This window comes from Amblyomma mixtum, chromosome 7 (assembly GCF_055824585.1).
Source record: "Amblyomma mixtum isolate Tamu chromosome 7, ASM5582458v1, whole genome shotgun sequence".
Lineage (NCBI taxonomy): Eukaryota > Metazoa > Arthropoda > Arachnida > Ixodida > Ixodidae > Amblyomma > Amblyomma mixtum.
In genome coordinates, this window is record NC_143018.1 from 46,692,941 (window position 1) to 46,713,923 (window position 20,983).

General features: G+C 46.5%; 2 protein-coding genes across 2 annotated transcripts in view; one reads left to right on the plus strand and one right to left on the minus strand.

Annotated features, from left to right (window-relative positions):
* LOC149335907 (XK-related protein 6-like) overlaps positions 1-2,422 on the minus strand; it is a 14,019-nt gene extending 11,597 nt beyond the window's left edge. Inside the window, exon 1 of the mRNA XM_089552457.1 lies at positions 631-2,422. Within this exon, the coding sequence (XP_089408583.1) occupies positions 631-1,037 (407 nt within the window). The 5' untranslated portion in view covers positions 1,038-2,422. The remainder of the gene's footprint in view (positions 1-630) is intronic.
* Positions 1,319-19,411, plus strand: LOC149335909 (XK-related protein 6-like). Its single transcript, XM_089552456.1, has 5 exons — positions 1,319-2,324; positions 6,131-6,336; positions 10,527-10,815; positions 15,530-15,761; positions 18,744-19,411. Exons 1-5 carry the CDS (start codon positions 1,903-1,905, stop codon positions 18,999-19,001), a joined length of 1,407 nt encoding a protein of 468 aa, XP_089408582.1. The 5' UTR covers positions 1,319-1,902; the 3' UTR covers positions 19,002-19,411.
* The last annotated feature ends 1,572 nt before the right edge of the window (positions 19,412-20,983 follow it).

Below are 20,983 nucleotides of genomic sequence, written 5' to 3' on the forward strand. Positions count from 1 at the left end.
TGCTCTTTGGGTGTCTAACTAATCTACTGTGACTGCTTCACTTGAGACAGACATTTGGTGACTGGAGCACACGATACTGCGAAGCCAGTGATGAAATTCACACACACTTATGACAAAATCATAAAAAGCGGTTTTTCAAACTTGATATGCGCTGAAAACGTGGCTTCACAATGCAGCTCTATTGCGAAATGCCTGGATGTTCATTTTCACGCGTTGTGGGAGCAAATCAGCACGGCTTTCCGCGTGCACAAACGATCACACTGTACCTTTCGTGATAAGCACCGTTGCATGTATGCACATATATAGGCGCCGTCGATGGCTTATTGTGTTCTGACATTGACGGGCGCTGACCTTATCGGCACTGAATGTTAATCAACAAGCCGCATTGTTCAGCAGCTGGCACTTTCAATAACAGGGAGAAATGAAACGCGCGAGTTTCTACCAGCGCCTGAAACGAAGTGGAAGTCATCAACGATATCAAAGAGGTTTTTCCCTACTTCGCACAGACACGTGGCTGTATCAAGAGTGCGAACGTCAACATATGAGACTCGCACGGCAGCACATTTTTGTAGCTGCGTAAACAGGAACTTACTTGATCATAACGAATCGGCGGACAAAGATTTCGCTCACCTGACGACTTGCCCGAGCTGCAGCAAGTGGAAGGCGGTCCTGACGAACCACTGCAGCTTGGACGGGTGCTTTTCATGTTGCTTGAGATCCAGTAAATACCACCTAAAGCTAAAGCTCATCATAATGGTCGCGGGGACCAAGATGAAGGCCATGGTGAGCCCGAAATACCAGTAACTTCCGTCCGTGTAGTGCCGGTACGCAACCCAGATGTCCGAGCCGGTGTCGAACAGAAAGCTGCCCACCGAGCACAGCACACAGAGTCCGTCGAGAATCGTGTACTTTCGCTGCTTGAAGGCCGTCCGCACCGACGTCCTGGTGACCACCACCGCGGGCTCGCACTTGCAATTCGAGTCGGCCGGCCCATTGGGCCGAGCACCCGTCGAAACGTCCGCTTTTTCCGTTGACATCGCCGCCGCTTCGTTCAGCTGCGGCTGCCATCAGAGCCGGCGAGGATGTGATCTCGACTCGATCTCTTTTATTTCCGCAGCCCGGCGCGGACCACCACCGCACCACACATGGTGACCCAGTGGCACGGAACCACTCTCCGACGCGGCGGCGGGGTCATCTAACAACAACGCGACACCACACTGCAACACGCATCCTTTTCGTCCTCGGCTGAGCGTGACGTTTGACCGGGAGCTGTGTGACGTACTCCCCCAGGGCGCCCACTCCCCTCTCTACCTGCTTTTTATAACACCGCTCTATCCACGCCTACTGCACGCTGGTCTTTTGTTCTCACCACGCCTCAACCACGGCTGACTGATTGCAACTGGGTACTCGTACCGAACGCTTCGAACGAGCGAGGGAATGCGAGCTGCGCGAACGACGCGACTCACAGAGTAGACGTTTGTGTATTCAGAGCATTTTGTTTTGTTGGTTTCTGTTTCGGTTTCTCCGCGTTCCGTTCCGTATCTGTCTCCGGCTGCGGCGCACCTATCGATACGCCGAACCAGGTGCGTGGCGCCCAACGCATCGGGCATCGGGCATAGGAGCCGTTATACCTACAGGCATTTCGGGCCAGAAATCCGACCAAGGGCGTCGCTCAGCTTAGCGTCCCTGGCCTTGGCGGTGAAGTAGCGCCCGACATCGACCGGTCCGGAAGTGCGCTCACCTTGCACTTCCTCGGGCGAAGATGACCGCTGGGCGACGCGGGATGCATCGTGGCCGCAGCGTCCGAGGTAAACAAACTCGTTCGTTCACCGCCGAGCGTAGTACGGTTCTTTGATTCGGAGTGCGGCCCGACCGGACAGGACCGGGCACTGCCGCGACAGCATGCTGGCGGTCGCCACGACGCCGAGTCCGCCGAACGGCGGCTCGTACTCGCCTGCTAGTGCCTCGGCCGCGGTGCCGATGAGAATGGACGGCTTCAGAGCGATGGACGACGCCGAGACGGACGCCGTGTCCGAGACGCTGTCCTTCTCGTGCTGGGACAAGACGGTGCTCATCTTTTCCATGCTGATGGTGATCGTCGACGTCTTCTTGGACGCCTGGGTCGCGTACGGCCACCTCCAGCACGGCGCGCTGGTCTACTTTGCGCTGACGCTCGTGTTCATCTTGGTCCCGTCGTGGATCGTCACTTGGATCAGCCTGAAGTGGTGCCTCATCCAGACACGCCGGCCCGAGTACGACGAGTACAGGCAGAAGACGTGGCTAGCCGTCGTGCTTCATGTCTTCCAGCTTGCCATCGTTTTCAGGTAATGATCCCCGCGTCTCCAGTCGTCTCGCGTCTGATCACTGGGCGGCAGCGTTGCGTTGCATTGCGGTTATTGACATGTTAGCATGCTAGCACTAGTCGCAATCTGACTAGCTCGTCGAATCGTGAAGTTGGAATAGTTAGTGTTGTCTGGCGTCGGCAGCACTATTTTGGTGGGCAGTCTTGATTGTTTCGGTTTTGCTATTATTAGCTCATACATTCATGGAAAAGTGATCATGTGCGTGAGAACAGCACTCTGTACCTCATTCAAACTGTTATTTATTCTGGAGAGACTGAGATGAACACATCAGAACTGCTAGTGGTCTCGAAGTCGTCATACACCCCTTTTGTAATGTGCACATGACGACCTGTCGCACGTGCACCTTACGGGGGTGTCGATGATAGACGATGTGATAAGAGGGCCTTCACATAGTTTGGCACGTTCACCCCCCCCTTATTGCTTCGCCACAATGGAAAAGTGTGTTTTAGCTTTGCATCACGTGCTAACATCTCTCCAAGTGGGAGGTGTACAGAAGACAAAAAAAGTTATTAATTCACCGAATGAATTACGATACAAGTAATCAAGAAGAGCATATTTTTCTGCATGAAAACTGCAAGTAGATTGATCTAGTTTCTGTTTGCCATTTTGAACAAGAACCTTGTCTTTATGCTTTCCCACTCTGACAGTTTCATTATGGTTTGACAAATATTTGTGCTCCTAAAATGAATTGGCATTGTGCAATTACTTATTTTTCCTTAGTACAGTGTAGTGGTGCATCACAACATGAATTGTTTGAAAGGAACGAAAAAATTTCTTAAAAATCTGAGGTATGCATTAAGCATTCGCTGACATTTCGTGGCTTCAAAACTTACTTTCATGGTCCTGCATGTTCTTTATTCAAGCTCAGTGTGGTAATTGGATCATGCGTCTATTTGGGACTTATGGTTTATGGACTTATGTGTTTATAAGTTCAGCACTGCAGTGTAGGGGCACAAATGGATGAGCTACTGAAAAAGCACTGGGTGTTGTTTTTGTACTAATCCATAAAACAAGCCGAATTCAATGCTGCAGTTTGGGGCGTAATCTGCCCTTTGTTGTCACGGTGGTTCTCATATGTGCTGTTTGGGCCTCTGACATTCATGCTTACCATCCCGGGGTAGAGTGTCCAGCTCCAGAGATATCGAGAAACGTGGCTTCTTTGTGCTAATGGCATATCGTGAGGCCCACACAATGTTGTGAATTAATAGAAAAACTTGTTCGCATATATACCAATTATAATGACCCAGTGTGCATTTCATGTCCAGATCACTGGTATGTATCCTCCGGGTGATGCGTACTGTTATAAACAAATGCACTTGTTGCACTCATGGAAGCAGCGGACATGTGGTGACAGGGCTAAAGGCCTCCACCTAATCACTGGAAATTGAAACTTGATGTGACATACGCTGCTGGCTAATTGTCATTTTTCTGGTTTAAGAGACATAGCTGATCACCGGGCTTACCAGATTTTAAAAGAATTATTGGATTTTTATCTGCCACAGTCACACAGGGGGCTATGAGTCATACTATAGGGAAATACGGTGAATTTGTTAATGCCAAAGCATTGTACGGCTCATCGCTAATGAAAGCCAGCGTTGTGGTTTGTCTAGCAGCAGTAGTCTTAAAGCTCCAAATCCATCACCATGGTCTCACTTGACGTCAGCAGTAGGCTGTAAGATAGGAATGGGTGGTCTTTGGCAATGAAGCAGAAACATCAAATGAGATAGTAGTAGTTAGTTATAGTTAGTTGATAGTGGTAGTTTTGTAAGGATAAAAGATGTTATTAAATATCCTTCAAGGTGAATGCCTTTAGTTCAAAGGCCTTTCTGGTAAAGACCTTAAGATCAAAGGCCTTTATGGTAAATGTCTTTAGGTCAATGGACTTTGTGGTAAAGGCTTAGGTCAAAGGATGCTTTTGCATTCACAGCACTTGACGACCTTAAGTGCCCACTGTGACTTGTTCAACCACATAAGATTCTTTAGCATGAACAAGAGCCTCATCATGCAGCTGTTTTTGCATTTTTGCTGCGTTGAAATGCATCCGCTGGGGTTGGGTTCAAACCGTTTATCTCTAACCAAGCTGCAGAAGGCCTTAGCCACTGTGGCGAATATGACCAGGTTTGCCGTTTTTGTCATTCAAGCCGGTAGTAACGTCAGACTGCTTCACTTTCTGTAGTGCTTTCTGGTTATGATGAAATGCCGTTGAGCTTTCTCATGCAAATAATGCTGAAGAAGTGTACAGAGTTTGATAACTCATTGTGTGAAAAAACCACTTATAACTAGTTGTAGTTGGCTATCATGACATCCCTTCTTTTTGCATGAAGTGGGTAAAAAGAAAAGCACTTAGGTTTCTCAAAAGAACGATGGTCATCACAACTGGGAAAAAAGGAACAGGGCTGTTTGATGTTACAATCATCTCTTGAGAACTCAAACCTGGAACAGGACTGAAAAATTTGTTTGAATTAAAGGGAGCCCTTTTCGTACGCTTGATGTTGTCAGAACCAAAGCTTCAGTTTGATTAAACCTGAACAATTAACCAGAGTGCATTATGTTGTCGGGGTAATGGGCATCAAAGGCTAGAAAGCATGCAGCATATCTCATTCTGTGGTCATGTGTTACCAATGTTGCATACTGCAATCTCTGCTTGCCAATTCTGCAGCAATGTATGCATACATGCTTCATTTTTTGTCTGTTTTTCTTCAGCCATGCACTAACTTCCGTGACAGGAGTGTGTTGAAGGGGCCTGCTTTGTAATCCTGAAGATGCAGTATGCAATGATGGCTTCCTAAGGGCTGAATAGTGTTGTACACTGTATACCGTATTTTCCGATGTATAAGACGCACCCTTGTATAAGATGCACCTGCCATATATGCAAGCTGTCACTGAAAAAGTTCGTATATAAGACGCACCCGTGTATAAGACGCACCCCAGTTTACCCAGTTAGGCTAGTGAGGCTTAATTAAACACGCTTGCGCGACTATCGCGAAATGCACCGTATCTGTGAGCAATTCTTAAGCAACGCTAAGTGATCGAAAAAGGCAACACTCACGCCATACCCGTCCACGTTATAGCAAAAAAGAAAGAAAAAACGATACAGCTCCCCATACGTCCATAACAACATTTTATTTCTACTTGAAACCTTCGAAGTCTTCATCTTCAGATGCGCTATCAAAAGGTTCACCCATTTCTGGAAGCAACTCGGCTGAAACATGCACTACGTACACGGAGCAAAAAAAGTTGCAAAGGGTGACTAAAAAAGAACGCCGGCTTGTCTTGACAATGGCGAGAAGCGCGATTGCCACCATCTTTTGGCGCTTCTCATTACTTCTGCTTGGGGACTCCGAAACAGCCGCGCGTTTGTGATCCCGGAAGTCGTCATCCCCGCCGTTTCATGATAAAGATCACCTAGAATGTCGCGCACGGCGGTCCCAGTATTGAAGTATTAACCGCGTTATTGGTAGTGATATTTTTTAGGTGAAAAAAGCTTGAGCATGAACCGGAGTAATCGATGAACTCGCAAAAAAAGATGAAAAATTCGCATATAAGACGCACCCTTGTATAGGACGCGCCAGCAAGATTTTCGAAAAAAAGCCGCGTCTTATGCACCGGAAAATACGGTACAGTGTGTTAGGCAGCGTGTTGCCACATCTTTGCACCTTGAAAGTGCACTACCTTCCAAAAGCACACAGTTAACGTGCAAGCCTGCTGCAGCTTCCGGTGTACACATTTGCACTGAAACTGTGCGCATTGTGCTGACACCCGTTCAGGTACCTGAGCTCGTTGACCTTTGGCCTCAAGAGCCAGGACAAGTCGCGGTCCAAGACCGACCGTCGCATCTACTACCAGCTGATGCTGTGGGAGGACAACGATGCATCTGTGCTGCGACTGGTCGAGTCCTTCCTGGAGTCGGTGCCACAACTGCTGCTGCAGGTATACGTGCTCACAACCGCTCCGGAGCAGCCGAGATCTATGGGTGAGAGTCGCTTCTTTTGCACTCACATGCGAGTCTCCTGAGAGGGTGACTTCATTTCAGTAGAGCTGAGTCTTATTATCAGCAATGGCACTTTCTCCTGCATCGTTGTCAAGGGTCTACAGCAATCGCCCAGCAGCTACATGCTGGTATGGAGGTTACCAACAGATGGCGCTACTCGTACAGTCGAGGGCACTCTGTAGGGCAGTGCACAATGTTTCAATTTTACAGCCAGAATAGTAACTTTTAATGCGTTGTGTAGTGATTGATACTTAGAGCTGTGTATGTGGTTAGTTTATGGGTTTATGGTTTCTGGGAGGTTTAACGTCCCAAAGCGACTCAGGCTATGAGGGACGCTGTAATGAAGGGCTCCGGAAATTTTTACCTCCTGGGGTTCTTTAACGTGCACTGAGGTCGCACAGCACACGGGCCTCTAGAATTTCGCGTCCATCGAAACTCGACCACCGTAGCCGGGATCGAACCCGCGTGTTTCGGGTCAGCAGCCGAGTGCCATAACCACTGAGCCACCGCGGCAGCTCGTGTATGGAGTTAGTAGAAGATGCATGTGAGGCAGCACTTTGATTTGTAACTGGGCGGCTTCTGGCAGTTCAAACTGACTTGCACTCGGTTTGAAGTGGCAGCTCAGTAACTTTTCTGATAATGTCACAATGTTTCTGATATAAGGATGATGAAAAGAAAAGCTGAATTCAAGGAATTGAAGGACAGTAAATGAAAAAGGAATGGAAGCAAAAAGCTATGCTGTACTGATATAATATCCTTCTGGAATGGTACCAGCCTTTTTTTTTTTTGTATGGGTGTCTGAAAAGGCAGCTGCATTGCTGATATTGTTGCAAATGAGATTCCTGATTTCGTGCCCCATATATACCCCTGAGAAGCGCCGATGATGCTACATCATTTTTATGGTTTCATCTTCTGGGCAATCAGAAAAACTGAACGAAAACGAAACCGCTTTTCCCGCTAATCACAAAGGCCTTTTGTTACAACATTCATCAACAGATGGTGCCACAGTACTGTTTACGGGAAGCCCATTTTGTCACTATTCATGCTAATGATTGACTGATCATTTGGAAAGAGCCTGAATGACCAGAGGTCTTGTGGGTGGCTTGCAGTGCTAAAGTTCCTACGTGTGGTGGGGTCACATAGGGACTCGGTGACATGCAAAGCGAGTGATGTTTTGCATTCTCTTAAAGGGACCATGCAAAGAATTAAAAGCCGCTTGTAAATGTTAGAAGTGATGCTCAGAAGCATTGACACCAAGTATGAGTCTTCGGAACTGAGCCGGCAATTTATTATGAATTTTTAAAAATCGTGTTTTTTAAAATTCGCGGGCCGTTTGGTGTCTTCGTAGGGAGCCATTTTGGAACCAAAATCGGGAAAACAGACGTCACTAGTCTTATGACGTCGGCAGGCCACCACGCGTTGTCATACGCTCGAGCCGCGGCAGCTACGACGTCACGGGCACACTTCCGGTAGCGGTGAAAATCGTCTGCTCGAGCCGCCGCGCGACCCCCTCGGGCAAGCGCGAGCCAGCTAGGCATTGCCTTCACGCATATGTTTTCAATTTACCTCTGCCGCCTCTTTCTGTCGCGAGTTCGGGAGCCAAGAAAGCGCAGAGACCGGAGAGACGCTGCCGACGTGCGCTGCTCCTCGGGAGTGGGACAACCGGAAGTCGTAAACCGAACGTCAGCGAATGACGTATTCATGGGCGGAGCCCAGTCCCGGAGCTGTTTTCTTAATTTTTTTATGGTGCCCCGCGTGTACGAGTTGAGGGGGGAGAGGAGGAGCATGATTTTTAATTGTCTATAATTTCGTTGTTATTGATGCTAGCTCAAAAATTCTTGCGCTGGGGTGACGAGTGATGGATTGCCTATCTTTACGTAATCTCGATAAATTTATTTCATAGTCCCTTTAAGTCATTAGAACTCACCATGCTAATTTCCTATTTTGGTGGTACTACCCAATGTAGCTGTGTCAAATGTGATTGCGATCGCCCAGTCACGGCCAGCATAGAATTCACATGACCAGATGCTGTTGCCAGGATTTTGATGGGTGTTGCTGCGATATTCCTCGTTTACATAATTTTCTGACTTACCTAAGCTCTTTCCCTGATAAAGATGGCATATTTGTCGTCTTGGGACACTAATGTCTCCATCTAGGCCAGTTTCTTTTAGTGTCCCTTTAAATGAAGCAAACCCATGACATTCGATGTTGTCACTAACAAGTTTGAATTGGCGGGGAGGGCAGAAACATTCCAACTTTAACTCCGGTTTTTTCGGCAGTGAAGGTCTTTTTTGCTGCTGAAAAAATGTTAAAGGGGCCCAGAAACACAATCTTAGTTAACTGTTTTGCCTGTTGATTGCATACAGTGAGTTATAATGGGTCTATTAGCGTCGGTAATACCGCGTATATTCCGTTTTTTAATATTTTAATGTCCTCCCAAAAAAAACTTCATGGCTCTGATGGTGTCGCCACACAGTGGCGGGTTTTTAGCAACGGATATGACATCACCTGGCGCGAGCTTGATGATCGGACAAACAGTAAATATACTGCAAATTGTGTGAATAAATAGAGACACATTTTGCACCTGTCTGCGTTTTATATTAGATCAACAAAAACAACTTGTTTGTCTTAGATAAAAGCCCTGCAAAGCAAGTAAAATAAAAATACACCACCAGGGGCGCTCTGGCATGGAAACGACGCTGCCAGTCTCAGCAAAAACGAGTTACAGGGAGCAGGCAACCATGGAGTACAAACTTCCGCGACGTGCTCTGGCTGGCTGTTTTGATTAGTTGCGCCAGGTGCCGTCATTGGGAGAGCGAAATAGGAGTGGGAAGCCCCGCCAAAATCGAGTTGAGGGCAGCGTTTTGTTTGCTTGTATTTTGAAATTTCTCCACTGAATAACTCCCGTTCCTGTGCATCGATTCCTGTAATTCTTTTTAAGTCAGCATCTCTGTGACATAAAGTACCCACCTGAAGTATAGCCGGTATCCCCCCAAGCAGTGTTTCGCAGCCCCTTTAAGAGAAAAGGCCTAGAAAAGAGTGGGCTCACTGTGTCTAGTGTCACTTCAACGGAACAGCACAGTGAGAACAAATCGAAGTTGGCCTTATCTTTTGGGCACCACATTCTAATGACAAAGAGGCTACCTTCACTTAAAACGATGCTTTCATTGGCTGGAGAAAAACGTCGTGCAGTCGAATAACGATATTGCTGCCACAGGCTGTTTTTACAAGCAAACTACAATGATAGGAAAAAAGCAGTGCCTGTCTGTGTTACCTTGCTTCCGTCCCATCCGTCTTTCACGCTGGTTTTTTCCAAATGTGCATCCTCTCCAGCTTGTTCAGTTCATCATCCTTGTGCAGTTCCTACAGTGACTGCAAGGCAGTTATTTTGTGTGTGGATGTCTGACGCTAGGCTGCACTGCCATTGGCTCCCGAATGTTGAGCATGGAGTTCTTTTTGTTAGTGGCATCACAAGTTTGAATTGAGAGGTGTTCCATTTTTGAATGCAGGTTTTCATTTCGTTTTACTTTATTACCTTGAAGACCCCTTTGGTGTTTTACATAAGGGGTAGTGTGAAAATAAAAAGACATGTGAAATGCACGGAGACACTTTCGCGTATTGCTGAATGATGGGTGATGGCTGCGATGTGGTGGAGAGGGTTGCTTCAGTCGGTTACTCTGTTTGGGAAGAAACTCATGAAACTCGTCATGAAACTCGAAGGGGGTGTCCGGGGTGGTAAGAAAGGCGGGAAGCAGGTGTGCAGATGTAGTGTTCCTAATGAAGCGTTAAATGGAAAAACTTGTATTAAAGACAAAGAGTAGTAACGTGACGACGAAAGGAAAGATGCTGCAGATTAGATTCGGATCTTAAGGATGCTGACGTTGCTTGAGTTACAAAAATGTTTTAGTCTCTTGGCCCTGTTCTGAACCCTGTCGAGAGTATTAGCGAGATCTAATTAATATGGATGCCGGGCTGCTCCCATCTGGCATCTCAGCAATTAGTGCATGGACAGACATGTACATTACTTCAAAGAGCCAGGTGAACAGAGAGTTCTTCAGTGTCTCTTCAAAGCATCCCAGAACAGGCCGAGAGTAGTCTGGAGTCCCCAGCAGCATTTTGTTTTGGCATTCAGAGCGTCAGTAATCGTTGACCGTTCTCGTTGCATGGGTCAGTCCTGGTGCAGGTGGCATCAATCATTGTCGGGGTGGCTTCGGTGGCCTGGTCCCTGGTGGCCTACGTCCGGACGCTGCGCTTCTCGCTCGAGGACGCCCCCAACGTCTCCTGGCTGGGCACCATGGTGTGCTACTGCTGGCGGCTCATGGTGCTCGTGCCACGGCTCGTGGCGCTCACACTGTTCACCTCCGTGTTCCACTGGGTGCTGTTCATCGTCTGCGGCGTGCGCTGGCTGCTCATGTACGCCTGGCTCATCAAGTTTGTGCGCATCGGCCAGTACGACAGCAGGTGGGGGTGCCATGCATTCATCATCATCATCATCCTGACTCACACACTGCAGGGCAAAGGCCTCTCCCATGTTTATGGTTGCATGCATTCATGCAATCATAAACATTGAAAGGGACAGGTTGGCTCCGTGTTCAGCTTGGAAGGTCTTTATATATATATATTAATATAAATATATTAATTGTAAAAAAAAAAAACCCCTGTGCCCCTTGGTTTCTGTGGCTGTTGGCTTCTGTCATATATATATATATATATATGCGTGCGTGCGTGCATGTGTGCGCGTGTGTGTGTGTGTGTGACAGGGAAGTCTGTAGTGACGGCTACACTGTGATGGCCAGCACTCAGCTCAGAGACTCCGAGGGCCCAGCTTCACACTGTAAGCGTCGTCGTCGTCCGGCGTCGTTCACGATTCGCTCACGATTCATGCACGAGTCGAGTCCACTGATACAGTAACCAGTTCACTGGTAACACGATACATTTTTTGTGGCGGGTGAGGGGCTTTCTATACTTTATGAAACACAGGTTCACGTCACTCACAGGGAAGTCTTGTACAGGTCACTTTCCTTTCTGCTTTTCCTTTCAAGTACATACGGGTTTCTTGAAATTGACTCTAGTTGGCTTAGGAGAGTCATGGGAGCAAAACCTGTTTGCTTCTTTGCTTATCATGATGGTTCTGGCTTCATGAAATTCAAAGATCACATTTTTATATGACAGACAGGTTCACGTCACACGGAAGCCTTGTGACAGCCTTTTGAGCATGAGTGAGTCTTGTACAGGTCTCTTTCCTGTCTGCCTTTTCTGTTAGGTACGATCGTGGACAAAAGTGGTATACTCCACGCGACGGGAGCCGAAGCAACGAAAAACTGCATTGCAAATGCCATCTACAGGCGGCATCTGGGATCGAGACAGCCAATGTGCGACCTTTATTATCAGCAGGCATGTCGCGTGACTCGTTTTAATGTTTCTTGCTTTAGCTTGCCAAAATGCAGCAGTTTTCCGTTGCTCCCGCTACCACCGCGTGGAGTATACCACTTTTGTACACGATAGTACATACGGGTTTCTTAAAACCGACTCTAGTTGGTGCAGGAGAGTCATGGGAGCATTACGTGTTTGCTTCTTTGTTTATTATGATGCCTCTGGCTTCATGAAATTCAACGATCACATTCTTAATGAAACCTGCTGCGATCTCTTGCAAAACAAAATAGCTTCTGCATTAAGCTGTCTTCCAGTGCTGGCAGCTGACTTGCAGCCTGTTGTGATCGGTTAAAAAAGGGGACAAGTGGTGCAGCGGCTTCTTTGTGTTCTGCCTCATTGTACGAGGTCATGGTTCACAGGCCCTGCAGGAACGTGTCAACATGAACACTAGCATCTGAGGTTGGAAAAGTTCGCTGGTGATGCTAATAATGCTCTACCTGGCAGGTAGCACAGCTTGTACTGTTTCGTGTGCTGGAACATAAACTAATGCAGTTAGAGGGCAATTAGTGCTGACGTTGTCTGTGACAGCTGGCCACACATGGTGAAGTTGTTCTTTAAAGGAGCACTGAAGAGGATTCTGAACTTGTCTTTTTGCCGCGGGAACTCGATCTACACGTTCCTAGCATTCTTAGAAACTGTGACTTATTGCCCTGTGTGGCCGATTTCCCTAATTAAATCGATTTAACGTCCGGCTCCCGCCTCTTTTTTTTAATTCTGCCTCGTACGATGGGCGGAGTTGACCAACGCGTGCAGTGCCTTTCAGCCAGCTCCGTGGAGGCTTTGCTTTCGCTTTATTTTCTTCTTTAGATTTCCATGAATAAATAGTTTCATTCGCAGATAATATAGCCGCAAAATAAGCCCGCAGAAATAAAAATCGGCGCGGACTATTTCCTACTACGGACTACTACGTATAACTCCGCCGATGGCAGAGCGGCAAGCCGCCACGGGACTGGGTGAAAGGCACTCCACGCGTTGGTCGACTCCGCCCATCGTACGAGGCAGAATTGAAAAAAAAGGCGGGAGCCGGACGTTAATTCGATTTAATTAGGAAAATCGGCCACACAGGGCAATAAATCGAAGTTTCTAAGAAAGCTCGGAACGTGTAGATCGAGTTCCCGCGGCAAAAAGACAAGTTCAGATTCCTCTTCAGTGCACCTTTAAGAATATGCAGTTCATTGTTTGATGCACGGTCCTGCTTATCTGCACTATGCAGAGGATGAGTGACAATTTCTCGCACCAGTTTGTAGGCTATCATGTGTGTGCTATGCTCAACTGTGTAGCACGGGTATCTCCGATATACTCACCCGTGCTACACACATAGAAAAGGTGCACACAGGTAAAGGAGAAGACGTGATGAATGCTGAACTTCTTGTGTGGGTGTTTGTCAGGAAAGTAGGCAGAAAAGAAAAGCATGAAGAGAGGTAGTAATAGTTGGCTTCAGGTGCAAATTGTGGTCATAGCTAAGCCGCCTACTGCCATTTAATTTTTCTGCTCATCTTGTTTTCCCTGCTTCTTGCTTGATACAACGAGGCATCTCTTGCTGTCGCCTCTTTCACTGTCTTTTATGATGCCTTTACACCTAGTAGCACTGTGGTACAGACACTTTGGGTGTAAAGACTGTGTTACTGGTGTTATGCATCACCTGAGTTACCTCAGAAACTGCTCTTAACAGTGTTTATTCTCATGTGATTTGGTTTGCCACGTTTAGTCTTGTGACGAATATCTATAGAGTACTGCACAAGAATACATTAAACAGTGACTACCATATTTACTTGCATAATAGGCGCACTCGCATAATAGATGCACCCCCAGTTTGGTCGCGAAAAATAAGATTTTTTTATTTCCACGCATAATAGGCGCACCCCGAACTTGACACTGTGATCAGTACTGTATTTACACGGTTTCAAGCCCACGCCTCCCCACCTCCACAATCTTTATTTTAACAAAGATTTTTTTTATTTTAACAAAGTTTTTGCTGAACTTAGTACTAGTCCTCACTAGTGCTGCTGCCATCGCAGATGCTGCTGACCCACAGCACGTATAACGACATCGCGTGGAACAGCCGCACACAGTTTTCAGGGATGCTCACTTTAAACGTCTGTTTGGAACGCTTCATCAGCCGGAAACCTTCCCGACTTAGGACCCCAAAAACCGCGGCGATAGGAGTCGCATACGAAAATTTAGGCACACCGAAGTCGGAACTGCCGCACTTCTCGTCCACATCGAATTTCCGGCCTGCCGCACGCTTGCCGTGTTCGAGATCTAACTCCCAGCCGTGTAGCTATTAAGGCGCTTGTTCGTCGTGCTAAAATAGCAATGCTCGGCGGCAGCGCAAGAAAGCCATAACTACGATGAACTAACACGCTACGACAGAAACCGGTCCTTTGACAGCCATAAAAAAAAACGAGCTGGTGATGCTGATGTCGATATGAATAGCGAAAGCTCGCGGCTGCTCGCGGCGGACGAAAAAGTTGATGATGATGATAAGCTTGACCTTGGGCGCCATCCGTGGGCGGCACCTGGAAGCTCCTGTGCGCGTTTGTGGCCTCCGCGACCAAGCTGGAGCTGATTGCAGAGGCCACGGCGCGTGCATTTCGAAGGCTATTCCCGCGTGGATCGTGGAAAGTTTGGGTGCGGCCCTTACATGGATATTTTTTAAAAATAATATCCTTCGGGAAAACAGGATGGGGCCCGTACACGGGTGCGTTTAATGCAGTATGTTCAATTTTGCGAGTCGAAAAATTTCCGGAAATTTTACCCCGCGTAATAGGCGCACCCCGAACTTTGAGCCGGATTTTCTGGAAAAAAAGTGCGCCTATTGTGCGGGTAAATACGGTGTGTAGTGCTAGCTGCAAAGAAGATTTCTAGGTTTCTAGTTTCTCTAGTTTTGTCCAGCGTGGTTCATGGAATGGTATTTCAAGTAAACGATTTATATTTAATTTACTGTTTTGTTGCTTCTTAAGCAGAGTTTATGTCACAGTGTGAAAATGGGGGCGCCTATCATTGCAAGCTCACCTACCCACCCACCCACCCACTGCCGCCCTTGACTCACTCCACCCGCCTTCACCCTTAAAGGTGCACTGAAGAGGATTCTGAACTCGTCTTTTTGCCGTGGGAACTCGATCTACACGTTCCTAGCATTCTTAGAAACAGTGACTTATTGCCCTGTGTGGCCAATTTCCCCAATTAAATTGAATTAACGTCCGGCTCCTGCCTTTTTTTTTTAATTCTCCCTCTTGCGGTGGGCGGAGTCGACCAACGCGTGGAGTGCCTTTCACCCAGTCCCGTGGAGGCTTTGCTTTCGCTTTATTTTGTTTTTTAGGTTTCCATGAATAAATAGTTTCATTCCCAGATAATATAGCCACAAAATAAGCCCGAAAAAATAAAAATACGTGCGGACTATTTGCTACTACGGACTACTACGTATTACTCCGCCGATGGCAGAGCGGCAAGCCGCCACGGGACTGGGTGAAAGGCGCTCCACGCGTTGGTCGACTCCGCCCTCCGTACGAGGGAGAATTTAAAAAAAAAAGGCGGGAGCCGGGTGTTAATTCGATTTAATTAGGGAAATCGGCCACACAGGGCAATAAATCGCAGTTTCTAAGAAAGCACGGAACGGGTAGATCGAGTTCCCGTGGCAAAAAGACAAGTTCAGATTCCTCTTCAGTGCACCCTTAACGTGCCTTGAAATAACATGTCACCGGTTGTCATCCTGAATGTCCACACATTTTCCTGTCACCAGAACTGACAAGCTGTGCTTCAAGGCGGTGCTGGCAGCCGTCTACATCTTCTGCTTCATTGATCTGGCGCCGGGCCACCGCCGGTTCCGGTACGCCTTCTTCTACGCCTTCACCTTTGGTGAGAACGCTCTGCTCCTGGGCTTGTGGTACCACTACAAGCAGGGCAGCCCCTGGTACGAGACTGTAGCCCTGCTGGGTAGCTTCTGCAGCTACTGCATGGGCATGGTCTTCCTGGTGAGTGCGAGCCTCTTGCATCTCTGGCCCGTCTATTTATCATTATATTAGGCTTGCAGGGAGGCTAGGGATAACCGCAATTTTTTTTACTCAGTAAAAACTGATTGTTTTAGCTCCTTGTGGCTGGGTTCTTGTTTGCCTGCCATTAAAAGACTCATTTATTATCCAGTAGGGGTGTGCGAATATTCGAAATTTTCGAATATAATTCGAATATTATATTTTTAGTATTCGTATTCGATTCGAAATCCAAGTATTCGTGTTGCTTCGAATATTCGACACGACGCGAATATTCGTATCTAGCCGAATATTCTATGCGAGCACCGGCGTTCATTTCGGTCCGCAAGCCCTATTGACAGAGGCAAAACAACATGGCGGCGCCCAGAGCAATGCGTAACGTTGGGCCATGCAGTAGCTGACTGCACTGGTGAGCTTTGTGGCTATACCTGCGAAGCTGGTATAGTCAGAGCTGTGCACGAAATGCCTCGCAGTACGAGCCAGTTCAGTGCCAATTGAGAGGGCATTTTCTGTGGCTGGAGAAGTCGTTTCAGCTAGAAGGGAACTACTTCTGCCTGACCATGTGGAGCAGCCGGTTTTCCTTCACAACCTTTTATGTTCATCCCAGCAACGCGCTTTTGTGCTTATGGCAAGCTAGCCTTGATCAATGCTGTGTGCTAGCCATCTTCTCTGATATATTTCCACTCTTCTAAGAACAATGTTCGAGACTTTGCTACTTTTTGTGCAGCCACACACACCTTTTGTGCTCATTTCATCACTGATAGTTGAACTGTGATGTTCTTGGGTGCTCAAATAAATGTTTTGTAGTGGTTAAATGCGTCTGTCCATGATTATTCGATATTCGATTCGATATTCGAAACCAAGTGTTCGTATTCGATTCGTATTCGAAAAATTTGATATTCGCACACCCCTATTATTCAGTAAATCGGATTTGATTTTTTCTTTTTTCCTGAATCTAAACTCGTGATCTCAGTAATGACACATACTCCACGGTCACCGTTGAAAAAGGGAATGGTGTTGTGACTCAGCTTCCGAGATCCATAACCGCAAAGAAAGCTGTGTTGACACCACCACAAGGGCCAGTGACAGCTCTGCCTGTGCTTTTTTTTTGTACTCCGTCTCACTAGTAGTAGTTTGCAGCACTGTGGCAATCTAAGCCTGTTGGAATGGCACGCACAGCTTAAATGTGTTCCTCCCTGCCGGTCATCTCACGACTGGTGGCTCCATCTGGGTCCAGCTGCTACACCAAGGAAACTTGACCGACTAGACTGACACCATGTTTGTGAATAGGAGTATACCACTTTGCAGCTGACCTCTTCAGGGCTGTGTTCTCATGTGGGTTTTCTCTACTAAGTCAACCAGTGAATTAAATGCTCACTGTAAACCCCCCCCCCCCCCCCTCCGCAAAAAAAAAAAAGACCCAGAACTGCATTTCCAATTACTGCACTAATTGTTTGAAATATTACCATTATTATTAAAACCATTAGGTTTGACAGACTATTTCTTGTGTTCCTGCAAGTCTAATTGGACGAGACGGAAAATGGAGCATAGTTTATGAAAGATATGTTTCCCGTTAAAGTTGCCTTTTTTCGTCATCAGTGCAGTAACGTATCAACACAGACAAACTTCATTTTTGTCCTGGGTATCCCTTTAAGCATGATGTGCTTCTTTGCTCCATTGTAACGGGCTGCCTCCAGAAGTGATCTAGCAGTATGATGGAAAATAACAAGATCAAAAGGAATTTTAACGACAGTTCATTGGAAACCAGAGCAATTTGTTTTGAAATTACCTTGAAAAGTTCCTGGTTGCCATCTTAAAGCATACCATCTATTATCTAGATGAACCTAACCTGTTTGGTTTACTTCTGGAGACACCTTGTTTGTGGCATTTCTGTAGTATTCTAGAGTGGCCTGTTTTTGCTTCTATGCCTCAAGATGAAGTATTGTTTTCATGGAAACTTACAACATACAGAATAACATACAGTAGACTCTCAGTAAAATGAACTCTATTGAGAGGAATTCTTGGATAAGATGAACATTGTGAGACCATTTGGTTGTCTGGACCATTTGGTTGGTGGACCATAGGACTCATGTAAAAAAAAAAAAACTCGCTTAAGACAAATTGTTTTGCATTTCTTCGTTTAAGACTGAACTTTCACAGCGGCCACGAACCACGACGACTCCGTGTAATGGCGCTCCCAGAGCGTTCTTGCGAACTCTTTATACTATTTAAGGGGGGACACTGGTCTTGAAAAACAAAAATTTTATTCATGAAGTCACAGTTACGAAATCTCCGGGGAATATGTATTTTTGTGTGCTGATTCTAAATATGTCATTTAATTTCATGTAAAACAATTCCTTGAGAACTTATGCACTTTTTATGCTAGTATTTTGCTGAGAGTTTTGAAGAAAATTGGCTGCGGGAAACTTGCTGAAATGTATGCCATTGGGTTCTCTTGACACCAAGGAATACAATAAGGGTGAAAATGTCTTCCTGCCTATCATAGAACTTAAGTTATGGGGTTTTGAAGTTGTCGCTTCAGAAATGAGAAGGAAAGTGTGTATTCCTGTTTCTGAAATGGCAGCTTCAGTACCCTATTACTCAAGTTCTATGAGAGCCAGGATTATAATTTTACCCTTATTGTATTCCTTGGTGTCAAGAGAACCCAATGGCATACATTTCAGCGAGTTTCCTGCAGCAAATTTTCTTCAAAACTCTCCGCAAAATACTTTCATAAAAAGTGCATAAGTTCTCAAGTAATTGTTTTACATGAAATTAAATGACATATCTAGAATCAGTGCACAAAAATACATGTGCCCTGAAAATTTCATAACTATGACTAAATTAATAAAATTTTCTTTTCAAGACCAGTGTCCCCCTTAATGGAGCAGTTTTGCACTATACCGTGAACCTACAAATGCGGCCTAACTGCGTGTTGTTCGTCCAACCTTTTCTCTGCCCCTGCAGGTCATCTACTACCTCCTGCTGCACCCGAATGCCTCCAGCATTGTGCAGCCCAAGATGCGGGACGCCAGCACCCGCTCCGGGTACATGTCTGACGAGCAGGACGACTCGCCAGAGGACACACCGGGGCCAGGGCGCAGGTCGCCGCCCCGCGTCAAGCTCGCCGACGTCGCCCCCAACGGCGACTCCTCGGAGACATCCTTCTACGAGAGCGGTGACTCCCCGTGCTCCGTGCCGGGGTTCAAAGTGACGGCTGTCTGACACACAGCCCAGCTCCCGCCCTCCGGGACTGATTGCTTCGTGATGCCTCATTCCACGTCGCATGATCCACAAGCAAGTGAGGAGGTCGGTCGCACGCTGACGAACTTTGCGGACGTGCTGTGAAGTCGCGAGACTGTGTAGTGGAGTGGCAGGGAGCACCATGTCTTGCTGTTGCCAGCTTGTTCATTCAGGGTCAAGCGGAAGACCTCGTGAAATGGGTTCCACAATTGCACGCTGATCGCTGTCTGTGAAATGACTGGCTGTGCGAATAGCATGGAGAGATGGTGGGCGAGAAAGGTCAGCTTAAGGGGGGACCCTGGTCTTGAAAAAAAAATTTTTATTAATGAAGTCACAGTTACGAAATCTTCAGGGCATATGTATTTTTGTGTGCTCATTCTAAATATCTCATTTAATTTCATGTAAAGCAATTCCTTGAGCACTTATGCACTTTTTATGCTAGTAATTTGCGGAGAGTTTTGAAGAAAATTTGCTGCGGAAAACTCGCTGAAATGTGTGCCATTGGGTTCTCTTGACACCAAGGAATACAATAAGGGTGAAATTGTCTTCCTGCCTATCATAGAACCTAAGTTATAGAGTTTTGAAGTTGTTGCTTCAGAAATGAGAAGGAAAATGTGTATTCCTGTGTGTGAAGTGGCAGCTTCAGTGCCCTATTACTCAAGTTCTATGAGAGCCGGGATGATAATTTTACCCTTATTGTATTCCTTGGTGTCAAGAGAACCCAATGGCATACATTTCAGCGAGTTTCCTGCAGCAAATGTTCTTCAAAACTCTCCGTAAAATACTAGCATAAAAAGTGCATAAGTGCTCAAGGAATTGTTTTACATGAAATTAATTGACATATCTAGAATCAGCGCACAAAAATACATGTCCCCTGAAAATTTCATAACTATGACTACATTAATAAAATTTTCTTTTCAAGACCAGTGTCCCCCCTTAATCTTCTCTCAATCTGTGGAGACTTCACCAGGGAAAAACGGTGCTGCAGAGGTAACTGCCAAAGGGCTTGTAAGGTCGCTACTAGTGTAGCATGGCTACTGAATCTACGTGTGCTGTTTTCCAGCCATGCAAGCATGGCTGCTGGTCTCAGTCAATCTGGTGCATTATTTTAAGCCACCGACACCAGAGGAAAACCTGCCTGTCCGTCTTTGAGATGTCACATTGATGTTTAGGCCTGGAATTAGAGGCGTGATAGCATTACTGCAGGCTGGAGAAGAGTGCTAGCTACAGCAGAGTTGCTAGTCTACTGGTTAGGTAAAGTAATCAAACGGTTCCAGTACGATTGCTGTGCTTGTTGGTTTGTGAACTGGACGTAATAGTTTATTTTTAGCCATGTACAATGCTCTGTTCTCAAAAGAGTTGTGAACCGTTCATGTGCAGCTTCATGGCTAGATATGAGGAGATTGCAGTTCATCTAACGCAGTACTTCGAATTGGCAGGGTATCACTGTGCCTAAAAGTGTCTCAGAGCTTCGCAAAACCAAACGCTGATTGCTGTGTCAGTGAATTTGATCAGCTGTGACAGCTTGCTGCACTTAAAAGAAAGTACTCTTCTCAGCAGCGGAATGTATTCTGCTTTCTTCTGTGTACCGTTTATTGCTTGTGCTTAAGACGACCACCTTGTACAGCTTTCGTGGCTCTAGGCGCCGATTTTTATTTTGAGAAGTTTGTTTTGGTCACATTGGCCAGAGTTATCGTGTGCGTTGGTGTGTGCTACAGGGCATGGCGTAAAGATGGCTGTTGTGTGGTATAAACATTTCTCACTGAACTTGAGTTGCTGGTTGTTAGCACGGAGATTGGCTAACAGCTTTCATGCTTCATCCATGAGCTTGGGGCCCCATTCGACAGTGCAGAGGTTTTACAGATCCTAGATGCATACTTGGCATTGAAACTGAATTTCGGACACAGGTTTTGAGCATGTTGCTTGATTGTCGACCTCACTGTGCCAAGCACGTGTTTCTGACG